Below are 12785 nucleotides of genomic sequence, written 5' to 3'. Positions count from 1 at the left end.
CTTCTCTTCAAAAAAGCCAAGGACAAAAATAACCGTTTTAAAGTGACAGCATCAGCACACCATCCCACAGGCAGCAAACACATCAGTTAATTGGTATATGAATATTACAACACCTTTGCTTCCACAATATTCATCACTTCAATCATTTTACACAGTCTTCATGTCCTGGACCACTAGAGGTCTTTCATCAAAGATCCTCAGACAGCCCCTTCCGAACGCACAACCACTTCCATCTAGAAGGTCAAGGGCGACAAATACATAGGAATACGACCATCTGTAAGTTCCCCTCCAAGCCACTTACCATCCTGACTTGGAAATATATTGCCAATTCTTCACTGTTGTTGAGTTAAAATCCTGGAATCTCCTCCCTATTGGCATTGTGGGTCCAGGTACAGCGCATAGACTATAGCAGTTCAGGAAGGCAACTCACCACCACCTTCTTAAGGGGCAACAAGGGACGGATAATAAATGCTGGCCAGCCAATGATGCCTACATCTCACAATAAATAAAACTAAATAAGCAGCATTGATTGATTCTGGTTAAAATCACTGGTAACCAGATTAATATTTATCAGAATCATTATTCCTTATTAATCATCGATGGAAGTTAGGGGAAAAATTGAACAACATAAGTTTTACTACACACATCCCTCATCACTATGGGAAATTTTTCATGGCCAATCCACCTAGCCTGCACATTTTTGTTTTGTTCCTGATTTACAGCATCCATAGTTCTTTTGGTTTTTAATTAGAATAGTTTCTGGAATTCATCCAAGGAGAAGTGCAAGTATTGAAACTGCGATTAGATAACCCAGTGCCATCTCTAATTTGGTGTGTGCAGTTTTCTCCTGCAAAGTAATCTATGTTGGCAGGCTAATTTGATATCAGCTTATTTTATCCTGCTGTACCACAAGATTTCACTAGATCCAACAGGAAACCAGAGCACCTGAAGGAAACCCACACAGACACAGGGACAACGTGCAAACTCCACACAGAGAGTTGCCCAAAGGTGGAATTGAACCCAGATCCCTAGTGCTGTGATGCAGCAGTGCTAACCACTGAGCCACCATGCTATCTCAAGAATGAGAACAGCAAAAGCTGATAGAGATAAACATTTATACTTTTTGCTTATTAACAGAGGGTCTTTCAAAAGCCTTTTGAAGTGTGATTTTTCTTTGATTATGTGAAATCTTGTGTTATAGCAGGATAAAATAAGCTGATATCGACTCAGCACGCCAACAAAGATCACCTGGCAGGTGAAAACTTCATACACCAAATTAGAGGATGGCACTGAGTCATCTAATTGCAGTTTCACTACTTGCACTTTCCCTCAGATGAATTCCAGAATCTTTTCTAATTAAAAACCGAAAGAACTGCAGATGCTGTAAATCAGGAACAAAAACAAAGTTGCTGGAAAAGCTCAGCAGGTCTGGCAGCAACTGTGAAGGGAAAAACAAAGTTAATGTATTGGGTCCGGTGACCCTTCCTCAGAGCCCAGTGTTCTGAGGCAGGGTCACCAGACCTGAGACATTAACTCTGTTTTTTCCCTTCACAGATGCTGCCAGACCTGCTGAGCTTTTCCAGAATCTATTCCAATGTGAAGACAGCTCAAGAACTGCTGCAGTGCTGCTTTCCTCCATTTAAAACAGCACTTCACATGTCTCTTTTTTTGTTGTTTGACTGGGATTTTCTTAAGATGGATAAATATCACAGTTCAGGTTTTGTATCAACAAATCTAACCCCATTATGCAGACTTCAGCTATGCCATCCTGGTCTCTGAAGATTGCTTGCCCTCCATCAGTGTAGTGATGGTAGAAGACAATGGGGAATATGTAAAAGAGGCTAACTATTACCTTCAGTCAAAACTTGGAATTTAATTAAATATATACTTTCTACTGGCAGCAGGGTATTTAAAATCCAAATTCATGGCTCATGGATTCACTTGTAAATTTCATGGTGGGGGGGGTGGGCATGGTCGGTGATTTGTGCAACCTGGGAAATAACAAATCACTAGCAGAATAATCGGTTTCAATAATACATATATTTATGTAGTGCCTTTAACATGATTAAACATCTTAAGAAACTTCACTGTGCTGTTTTCAAACAAAGTGTGACACAGAACCACAAAAAGGAATGACCAAAGCTTGTCAAAGAGGAAAGTTTTAAACAGTGCCTTACAGTGGGGAAAAGATGCAAAGATTTGTTGAAAGGGATTTCCAAAGCCTAGGGACTGGAGGCATCGCCACGAATGGTTGAACTGTTCTGTAAGGGTTTATGTATGGCTCATGTGATGATCTAATGAGACAGTTAACATCACAGGAAAGGATCCAATCTCACATAATCTTGCTCTAAAATGTTGCATCATGCCAGGATGATGCCAGAGTCAGATGTAGTCACCATTTGGTATGTTCCTTAAATAAAGTTAAACCTTGTCCTTTATCTTATACATAGAGTTGTATAGCACAGAAACAGACTCTTCAGCCCAACTCAACCATGCCAACCAGATATCCCAAATTAATCTTGTCCCATTGACCCATTTTCCTCTAACAGTTCCTATGCAAGTATCCATCCAGATGCCTCTTAAATGTTGTAATTGTACCAGCCTCCATCAGTTTCTCTGGCAACTCAATCCATACACCCACCACTTTACCTCAGCAGACTGTGCAAAAATTCTTTAGCAGCACAATGAAACTAGGAATACTGTAGGAGCCAATATGATTGGGCATACACAAGTGGCCAGAAGAAGAGGAGTTCAGATAATTCAGAGAGTTGTGGAGCTGAAGGAGATTACAGTGATGGGAGAGGGAAATGCCACAGATAGATTTGAAAACAGGCAGAAGAATTTTAAAACCAAGACTTTGCTCGAACCTTCATGTTTTAAGCCAAAAATCTGCAAAGCTCATAGGAAGATTGGCATTTAATTCAAACAAAAGGTCGCTGTACTTCAAAATAATCTGCAAGATGTTCCTCTATGCTTACAAATCACAAAGGAAAATGTTTGTTCACCAAATGGTACCTTTCAGTCATCCCTTGCTTTTATATTGGAAAACAAATGGCTCTAAGTAGCTTCAGAGCAGTGGCGTCGTATTTACCTTCAGCTACTGAAAGTAAGATGTTCTACGCGTGGCGTCAGGAATAGGCAATAACGGGCAGTGCACGGACCTCCTTGTTCGCAGCATCATGGAGCTTCATGATGTCACATCAGGGGGAGCCCGATACAAAATGCCTGTCCCTACTCATTCCTGTAACCAATGGATCAAAGACATAAAACACACCAACAACAGAGTTCTTTGACAAACCAAAAAAAAACAAAGAAGTACCTAATTTGGCTCATAGTGCACTTGTACAGATTTAGTCTCAGATTCTTTACTGCAGCACACAAGACCTGATTGATAAGATTTGAAGATGTTGACATGTTGACAGATTAATACGGCTCTTCAGAAAATAATCGAGAGAGCTGAAATCAGTGAAAGAACACAGATTTAAAGATCAGGGGAGAATGAGAATGGAGGTCATACCTGTATAAGCTGTTGCTTAAGTTTTTGCATTTCTGAAATGTTGAGCTCACTGAACAGATCCGAGACTAGAGCTGGGCTGTCAGTTTTTCTGGTAGTTGGAGTTCGGTAATCACCATTAAGTTTTACCAAAGATCCATGAATGTGTCCATTCACTTTTTCATCATTATTTGGCTCACTGCCATCCTCTGAGAACTTTAGCCCATCAACTGCAATGTTTATGTGATTGTTGTACATGCTGTCACTCATGTTGATGTACTGTGAGAGCTCTTTGCGCAAATTGTTCTTCTGTTCACGCTCATTCTTTAAGGTTTCCAAAGCTTCTTCCAGCTGATGTTCAGCAATCTCCTTTAACCGGATAGCATCTTCTAACTGGCTGTTGAGCAATACTGTCTCCTCTTCCAGGCGTTTAATTTCATGTTTGAGGCCTTCATACTCGACCTGATTACACATAACACAAACAAAATTCAGCCTTTTGCAAACATAATCTCATTTTGTCATTAATCTACGTAATTCTTAAGGAGCACTTTATCCTTTAAATGCTTAAAGGCACTCAAATATTCATACAATGCTGCTGAAATTGTTGAGGTTTCCACATCACACAAGACATCACGCCTACGTATAGCAGATACCACCAGACAGGCAGAAACTTAGCTGGCTATCAAACCAGGGTCATCAGCTTAACAGGACTATGGGCATGCAGTGAATTGTCAGAATGCTGACGAGCTCTTTAGCCCTAAGGTCTTGTGTTAAGCTGGTCCTGGTTTACCAGGGGCAGATGCACAGTTCAGTTCCCAGAGCTTTGATCCTTCCATGCAAGTGCACATGTAGCTTAAAACTTTGCAGTGGAGGTGGTGCTGGAGCCAATGACATTGGTGGAAGTTTTCTCCATGGTTCTGCCTCAACCTGTGATGCGCAAGCATAAGGCATTCATGTTTTTGCATTGATTTTCAGAAGGCCCAGAAGTACTTGCTGCAGTAATAACATTGTTTGCTAGCACATGAAATAGTTGTTAACATGAAATATCTGAACTAGCCCAACAGTTAGAATGACAATTGTTAAATACATGTCAAAAACGAAGCCAGAAAATGTATTACACCACTGAAACTGCTTTATATTCAAGGTTTGAAAATGCTGCAATTGTCCTTATTTTGTGGGAATCAGCCTAGCCCCAGAAAGAGAGTGGTTATTGGATAGGGTTATATCAATGCAGATAGATACTAATGGTTTATGAATTACAGACTCCTTTTATCTTATACCATACCACCAAAGCAACCCAGGACTTTGAATTGAAATCATGCAATGAGTTTATAGTTTTGTAGATTTATCATTAAGACGCTTTTGATCCCTTTCCTGATCGATGGCGTAATCTGCACACTTGTCAAATCTTGCTTTTCTCAATCGAGCTAAGAACACAAATATCTGCAGAGAAGTGGTTCTAAGTCTAACACCTGGGACAGGATCACTCAAGTACTTCCAGCCTATAGAGTTCCTGTCTCATGTTCACAATTACCATGTTCGATATTAGAAAACAAATTACCCACCCTATCTTGCTTCTTAATCCACAACTTCATACCTTTGCTGTTACTTCGTGTTGTGGAATCTAAAGAAAATTCTTAAATTTCAATCATGTATTGACTTTAGTTTTTTGATCTATCATCTCAATAATAGATTTAAACTGCTTGCAAAACAGATTAATTAAGCTGTTTTCTTATCCATGCTAAAAATTGTTTAATAAATTATTGTTAATCACTACAACATTCAAAATTGTTCCAGGAGTTTGCTACCACAGATGTTAAACTTAATGAGTGTGCAGTTTCCAGATATGTTTCCTCATACATTGCAAAATAATGTACCATTATGTAGGTCGTCTTTCAATCTTTAGGAATCTCTTCTGTATTTAATCAACTTAGCACAGCCTAATGTTAGATAAATCTTTACTAACTACTATCCCCTTTGCCTTCACAATCAGAGATATAAATTCTCTGAACCAGGACTTTAGTTATTTTAAGAATATGTTTCTTTTTTCTCATAACCATGTCCATTTCTACTTTGAAATGGAGGTTAAATCAGAAAAACAAGAAAGACAGACAAGGTCTATCAGCATTTCAAAAGAGAAAAGTCAATTTTGGGAAAACAGCTTCCTTTTCAGAGATTTCATATTCAGAACAATGACTGACCTTTCTCTCTTTATATACTGACAGACCTTTCGCATAATTTTGGCATCTTCTGGTTCTACTTCAGAAGGTAACAAGCTCGTGTATGAGTGTCTTCAGTACTGAATATAGGAGTATCGTTGGTATGGGAAAAGAATTTACAGAAACGCTAATCCATTTCATTAGATTGGATGCATTACTCCCATCACACTTGATTCAACACATCAAAAAAAAATTTGTTTCTCATAATGTTTATTATACTCACTGATCCAGAAGTTACTTCTGTTTACCTTTGCCCTCATCCAGATTTTATTTTGTTTAATTCTTTGGGAAAATAAACTAAAATAATGAATTGGCAAATACAAATTGAACATCAGGGGATTACAAGACTGGGAACCAAATTGCACGCAATGCCAAGCCTCTGCCAGAGGGGCACTGACCCTCCCATTGTGCTCTATTTGACAATTTTGCCAGCAGGTACCTTTAGACTTAAATAAAGTTACTCCAACTGAAAAAGGTCATGCAGAACACAAAAATATAGAGCCTGCTTCATGGTCACAAGAAATGATCATTTTCAGAAACTCGACTAGCTGCAGCTTATGTGAACATGAACATAAATCAGCAAATAAAGGAATTCATTCATAACATTTAAAAAAAACTGAGAAATGATTGCATGAATTACATTCAAAACTCTTGAAGTTTTCTTTTTACCCCCACGAGAAACATCAATTCGCTTTATTTAGCAGTACATATGAAAAAACAAAAGCGGATGATTAGCAAACTAATTGACAGTTTAGAGTTACCTCAGGGCAGTCCTGCTGCAATGAGGAGCTGCAGCATTCTCAACATTTTCCAACCTCTGTTCTGCGCTTATGTGGACCCGACTCTCTTTCAATTCTTAAGAGAAAGCTCATTATTTTTCCAAGAGTGAGAAAAATGAGAGTAACCCTCCATACATTAACCTCTAGAGTACAGAATTGCTTTCTTTTAAAATAACTTAATTTTCTTTGAAAGTACTTGTTCAGAAAAGAAGTACAGCAGTCCATGATGGAACCATCACATCAGCAGCTGATGTAAAATTGTAGCAACCTCTTAACAGTGAGGGACTACATTTTCAGTTGAAGATTTCTCTCTCTATTCACCAAAGGGGAAAAAAGAGGAGGTGGAATGTTGGGAAGGAGAGAGCGGGAGGGATTGTCACATCCAAGACGGTAGGAATATTGCCAGGAGGAGGTGGAATCACAGACCATTAGCTCAATGAAAGGAGCAGCAAGACCTTGGAATTTAGCAGTGCGTGTCAATTAGCAAAGCTGTGGGTAATATGGCATTGTGAACAATCACCCGGTCAATCAAACTTTAAATCTGAATTACTCGTTGTATGCACATTGGTTTACAAATATTAACTATCCAAACACTTTGAATGTCAAAGGAAGGTATTGGCCCAACAGAAGGAGGAAAGCAGGGACATATTGTGTTGTTACTCTGCACTAAATGTTTGGCACATCATTAGGAGTATTATCACATGATATACTTGGTTTATAATCTCCTCTTCAACATGGGAAAGAGGCACAACAATGTTGCTGTATATCTGCATCTTACTCTAGTACAGCAATGTATTCATAATTAAGTGGGTAGACTAAGAGCTTTGTTGTTAAAACTGCACTAATATTTCATACACTGAATTTTCTAGATTTTAGCTCAAATATAATCTGGTGCAATGCAAAACTAAACTCATTACATTTTACGCCATATTGCAGAGCAACGGGTACCAATGGTGCCACCAGATACCGGAAGCATTCTGCGCCCTACACTGATTTTCACTCTTCATTTCCAAAGTATCTATCACATAGGTGTCACAAATACTGCTATGTCTTTAACAAACGGATTGAAAGATATTGGTGCATTTTACCATTTATATTAATCAGAGCTTTTCATCACATTACGCTTTTCCTGTGTTCACTTTGTTGTCAATGAGGAACTGTATAAATAGTGCAAAACCACCAGTATGGTACTTGCAGCCATGGGTTGTATCAAATGTAACTGGGTCTTTCTGGAAGGCAGACATGCAGTGGTTCAACAGACTGTACCATGGTGTGACCAATCAGTAAATACATATATAACTCCTGGTTAAGCAGAAACACTCAGCAGATGGAGCCTCAGAAAAGAAATGGGGGGTAGATTTGTCCAGGCAATTCTAACATAATTTATGTTATGTCTACCTTGGAACAGGTATCCTGCCCAGTGTCTAGGCTGCTGAAAGGCTCATGGCACAGCTGATAGGGGAAAATGTTAGTTCTCCCAATGCTTCTAAACAACTATTGGGGTTATTTTGACTTCCATAGGAATTGTGTAATGTACAAGATTTATTTGGTTGCTGGGTAAACCCTGTACCTAATTTTAGTTTCAGCTGAAATTAATGTGTAAAGGAAAATCAGGAAATGTGTTAAATGGGTGGTTGAGCCAATACTGGGTTTTACACAATTGTTTAAAAGTCAAATTTAATAATTGCTTCTAGTTCCTTGAACACCTGACTGCAGGTTGATAAAGTCTTAAAAAAGCTAGTAACAGTTTGGGTTTTAAAAATAGGTTTAGCAACATTAATAAGACTTTTAATTGGGCCATATGAAGGCATACAGGAACTCTGGTTTCAGCACTTTTAGAGGTCGCTGCAGCATGTTATCTTTTGCTGAATGTTGCACTGCTATCCATTCATCAATCTACACCCTACAAATAACATATTTCTCAATCATCATCCAACAGCCTCAAGTGAAGGACATGCCTCCTCCCAAAGCAAAATAAGAAAAGCACATTGCATAATCTAACAATAGCCTTCTGGTCTAGTAATATCACTCACACTTTTTCCAATGGAGAGATAGAGTGCAATGACCTGCATCAGAAGAGATGTAATTAAAAATTCAAAAAACAGAAGATGCATATTTCATACACAATACAAAAAAAGGCAACAAGACCGGAAACACATTAAAAGAGGGTGACAGCACATCCCATGGTGATGGTATTCTCTCTACACAGACAGTTTGTATTCTCCACTTCTATCACAGTGGTCATATAAAACATTAAGATTGTTTGTTGGGTAAAGCCACCTCTGTCCAATAGCCAGTTTACACAGGTGATTGGTTAACATGTTGCAACATGGACAGGGTAAAGCATGTTCACTTTTTTTTCATCAAGATCAGGGAATTTATCCAGAATTACAGAATATTAATAAACTACCAAAACTAACAGAATAAAGTTGAAGGAGATTTGTCACAATGCTATTCTGGCTTTATCTATGCATCAGGATTAAAATCATATTCTGAGAAACCTTTGAAAGCAAACAAAAAGCAGACATTTAAACAAATAAAAGAAAGATGGGGTTAGACAATGACTTCTCAAATGTATTAGCTACTTTTGGTGCAGTCAATAGAAAAATTAACAGGACATATGTGAACTAGATAAAAGTAGGAGTTTAGGTACATGCTGGACAAGGTTAGAATACCATTATTACCAAACAATGTTACAACTGTAAAACAAAATAAGCAATGATCCTCAGTCTTCCTCGAATTTCAATTGCTGTTTGATTTGCAAAATAGTCTGCCATTCACTGAAGAACATGAAAGATGACACTGGAAAATATAACGCATCTGCAATGTATAATGTCAAACCTCCTGGTAATTAATCAATTTACTAAAATAAAACTTTATCTCTCCTCTCATTTCATGTTTATTTCCCTGACAGTTATTCCTCCAGCATAATGGCCAATGTCAAATAATAGGGCAGTTGGGCTGATTGTGTGTTTAAGCTTCTGTTTGCTAATTATTAGGAATGCTAGGAGGTTAACAAGTTTATTTCTCTTTCTCTGGGAAAGATAGCTCGGTCAGCATTTGCTTCAGCTATGGACGTTATGGTGAGAATAGGAAATAGCATGTGTGTGGAAGTGTCTTTTATCATTTAGTTATGAAGTTCATTCAAAAACAATCCACTGTCTTTCACTGATGTTGCTTCAGTTTAATGATATTTATCAATAAAGCTAAAAGGAAATTGATACGTAACAGAATATTCAGCTTTGAAATTTATCATCAAGACTTTAATGTTGAAATTGCGCTTTAGCAGTGGTGCCAAATGGACAACACAGTTATTTGTTTTACATCTTGCCTGATTGACTTTAAGGGAAAAGAAGCTGGAAGGGATTAAAAATGAGTCTGCTAATCTTTACTGCCTGTTTTACACATCTGTCAAAACCTAATTTTGTCTCCTTTATACTTTAAAGGCATTTAATTTTCTCCATTTCCCACTCTCAATTTTCACATTTCTAATCTCCTTCATCCTGAGAGATGATCCTTGCTGAGATTTCAGTTTCCCAGGCAACTAGGAAGAGGTACCCAGGGTGAACAGTTCCATTTGGTAGCTCCAACTTTCATGTGCTGACCATTGCCTGTGGTAGCAGAGCTGTGATTTGAAATGTAATTAGTTGTGGAATAGCAAATGTGCAGCTTACTTCTTTTTCACACAACAGGTTTGACAACACTCAGCATCACCATAGCGGACCTAAAATCACAACACTTCTGTGCCTTATTTTATTCAACTGTAATTATTTCTTCATAAATTACCACTCCACCTCCAACCTCTGACCCCTATCTTCCAGCTCTCATGTGTAACTCGGCTTGAATCCCTCCAGTTATTCACCACATCAACAGCAACAAAACAACCTGAACAAAAACCATGAGCACATTCTCTGTGATTGTTGTGCATTGCCACTGCTCAACCTCTCTGAAACATCTAATATTTTCACGTTCACTATTTTCACCAACACTCCTGCCCCTCTCATTAACTCAGCTGGAATGAACTTCTGTACTTTCATTTACATCTATCCAAACAAAGCTGAAGCATGTTCTCCACTCCAATACACTGACTTCTGAAAAAAATTCCCCTAGGTTGTCTCCTCCTCCACATCCACCTGCTACTACTCCTTGGCACTCCAACCACACTCATGGGGTCAACATCTACATCTATGCTGGTGAAACCCAACTCTATCGCTCCACGACCTCTCTCAGTGCCATTCCTACTGCTGTCCTGTCAGATTGTGTCCATAGCATTTAGTCTTGACAGGCTAGCCTGCAATCCTCATCTTTGGACCATGCTGCAAGCTCTGCACATTTGTTATCAGCGCTATTCCCCTCTCCAGCCTCTGCAGTAGACTAAATGAGTACACAATTGAACAAACAAAATACAATTAGTTCCGAAGCAAAGCTTCTGACCGTGTATTTTCCATATAAGCAACTCAATTCTCTCTACTTCCATTATAGCGCATCACAGCCTTCAACAGTTTCTATGCCAAGATCTGGAATTCCCAACCATTAATCCACCTCTCCATCTCCTACTGTGTCTTTAAGACCCTAGAAAAATCCACACTTTTGTACAAACTTCTGTCTCTCTCCCAATAGCTCTATCTTTGCATGTGCTCAATTTTTCCCTCATACTTCTGAAATGCCTTGCTGTCCTACATTAATATATCAAATGTAGGGTTATGTTGTTTCACAACATAGTTACAGGGTTAACAAAGTGTGGAGCTGGATGAACACAGCAGGCCAAGCAGCACCTCAGGAGCACAAAAGCTGACGTTTCGGGCCTAGACCCTCCATCAGAGAGGGGGATGGGGAGAGGGTTCTGGAATAAATAGGGAGAGGGGGGAGGCAGACCGAAGATGGAGAGAAAAGAAGATAGGTGGAGAGGAGAGTATAGGTGGGGAGGTAGGGAGGGGATACATCAGTCCAGGGAAGACGGACAGGTCAAGGAGGTGGGATGAGGTTAGTAGGTAGGAAATGGAGGTGCGGCTTGAGATGGGAGGAAGGGTTCTCACCCTCAACAACTTCTCTTTCGATTCCTCCCACTTCCTACGGAGAACTCGTCCTCACCCTCAACAACTTCTCTTTCGATTTCTCCCACTTCTTACAGGGGTGGCCATGGGCACCCGCATGGGCCCCAGCTATGCCTGCCTCTTTGTAGGTTACGTGGAACAGTCCCTCTTCCGCACCTACACAGGACCCAAACCCCACCTCTTCCTCCGTTACATTCATGACTGTATCGGCGCCGCCTCTTGCTCCCCAGAGGAGCTCGAACAGTTCATCCACTTCACCAACACCTTCCACCCCAACCTCAAGTTCACCTGGGACATCTCCAACACATCCCTCACCTTCCTGGACCTCTCAGTCTCTATCTCAGGCAACCGGCTAGTTACTGATATCCATTTCAAGCCCACCGACTCACACAGCTACCTAGAATACACCTCCTCCCACCCACCCTCCTGCAAAAATTCCATCCCCTATTCCCAATTCCTCCGCCTCCACCACATCTGCTCCCAGGATGAGGCATTCCACTCCCGCACATCCCAGATGTCCAAGTTCTTCGAGGACCGCAACATTCCCCCGGCAGTGGTCGAGAACACCCTTGACTGCATCTCCCGCATTTCCCGCAACACATCCCTCACACCATGCCCCCACCACAACCGCTGAAAGAGGATCCCCCTCGTTCTCACACATCACCCCACCAACCTCCGGATACTACGCATCATCCTCTGACACTTCCGCCACCTACAATCCGACCTCACCACCCAAGACATTTTTCCATCCCCACCCTTGTCTGCCTTCCGGAGAGACCACTCTCTCCGTGACTCCCTTGTTCGCTCCACACTGCCCTCTAACCCCACCACACCCGGCACCTTCCCCTGCAACCGCAGGAAGTGCTACACTTCACCTCACACCTCCTCCCTCACCCCCAACCCAGGCCCCAAGATGACTTTCCATATTAATCAGAGGTTCACCTGCACATCCACCAATGTGGTAGACTGTATCCATTGCACCCAGTGTGGCTTCCTCTACATTGGGGAAACCAAGCGGAGGCTGGGGGACCGCTTTGCAGAACACCTCCGCTCGGTTCGCAATAAGCAACTGCACCTCCCAGTCGCAAACCATTTTAACTCCCCCTCCCATTCTTCAGATGAATGTCCATCATGGGCCTCCTGCAGTGCCACAAGGATGCCACCCAAAAGTTGCAAGAACAGCAACTCATATTCCGCTTGGGAACCCTGCAGCCCAATGGTATCAATGTGGACTTCACAA

General features: G+C 40.6%; 1 protein-coding gene across 2 annotated transcripts in view; it reads right to left on the bottom strand.

Annotated features, from left to right (window-relative positions):
- Positions 1 to 12785, bottom strand: part of LOC125460931 (protein bicaudal D homolog 1-like) — a 249135-nt gene that overhangs the window by 80550 nt on the left and 155800 nt on the right. For both annotated transcript variants that reach the window (XM_059652369.1, XM_059652370.1), the window contains exon 4: positions 3518 to 3955. In XM_059652369.1, coding sequence (XP_059508352.1) covers positions 3518 to 3955 — 438 coding nt within the window. The remainder of the gene's footprint in view (positions 1 to 3517; positions 3956 to 12785) is intronic.

The sequence above is a fragment of the Stegostoma tigrinum genome, chromosome 18 (assembly GCF_030684315.1).
Source record: "Stegostoma tigrinum isolate sSteTig4 chromosome 18, sSteTig4.hap1, whole genome shotgun sequence".
Taxonomy (NCBI): domain Eukaryota; kingdom Metazoa; phylum Chordata; class Chondrichthyes; order Orectolobiformes; family Stegostomatidae; genus Stegostoma; species Stegostoma tigrinum.
The sequence above is the reverse complement of the archived record's forward strand: the minus strand, read 5'-3'. Positions and strand labels throughout refer to the sequence as shown.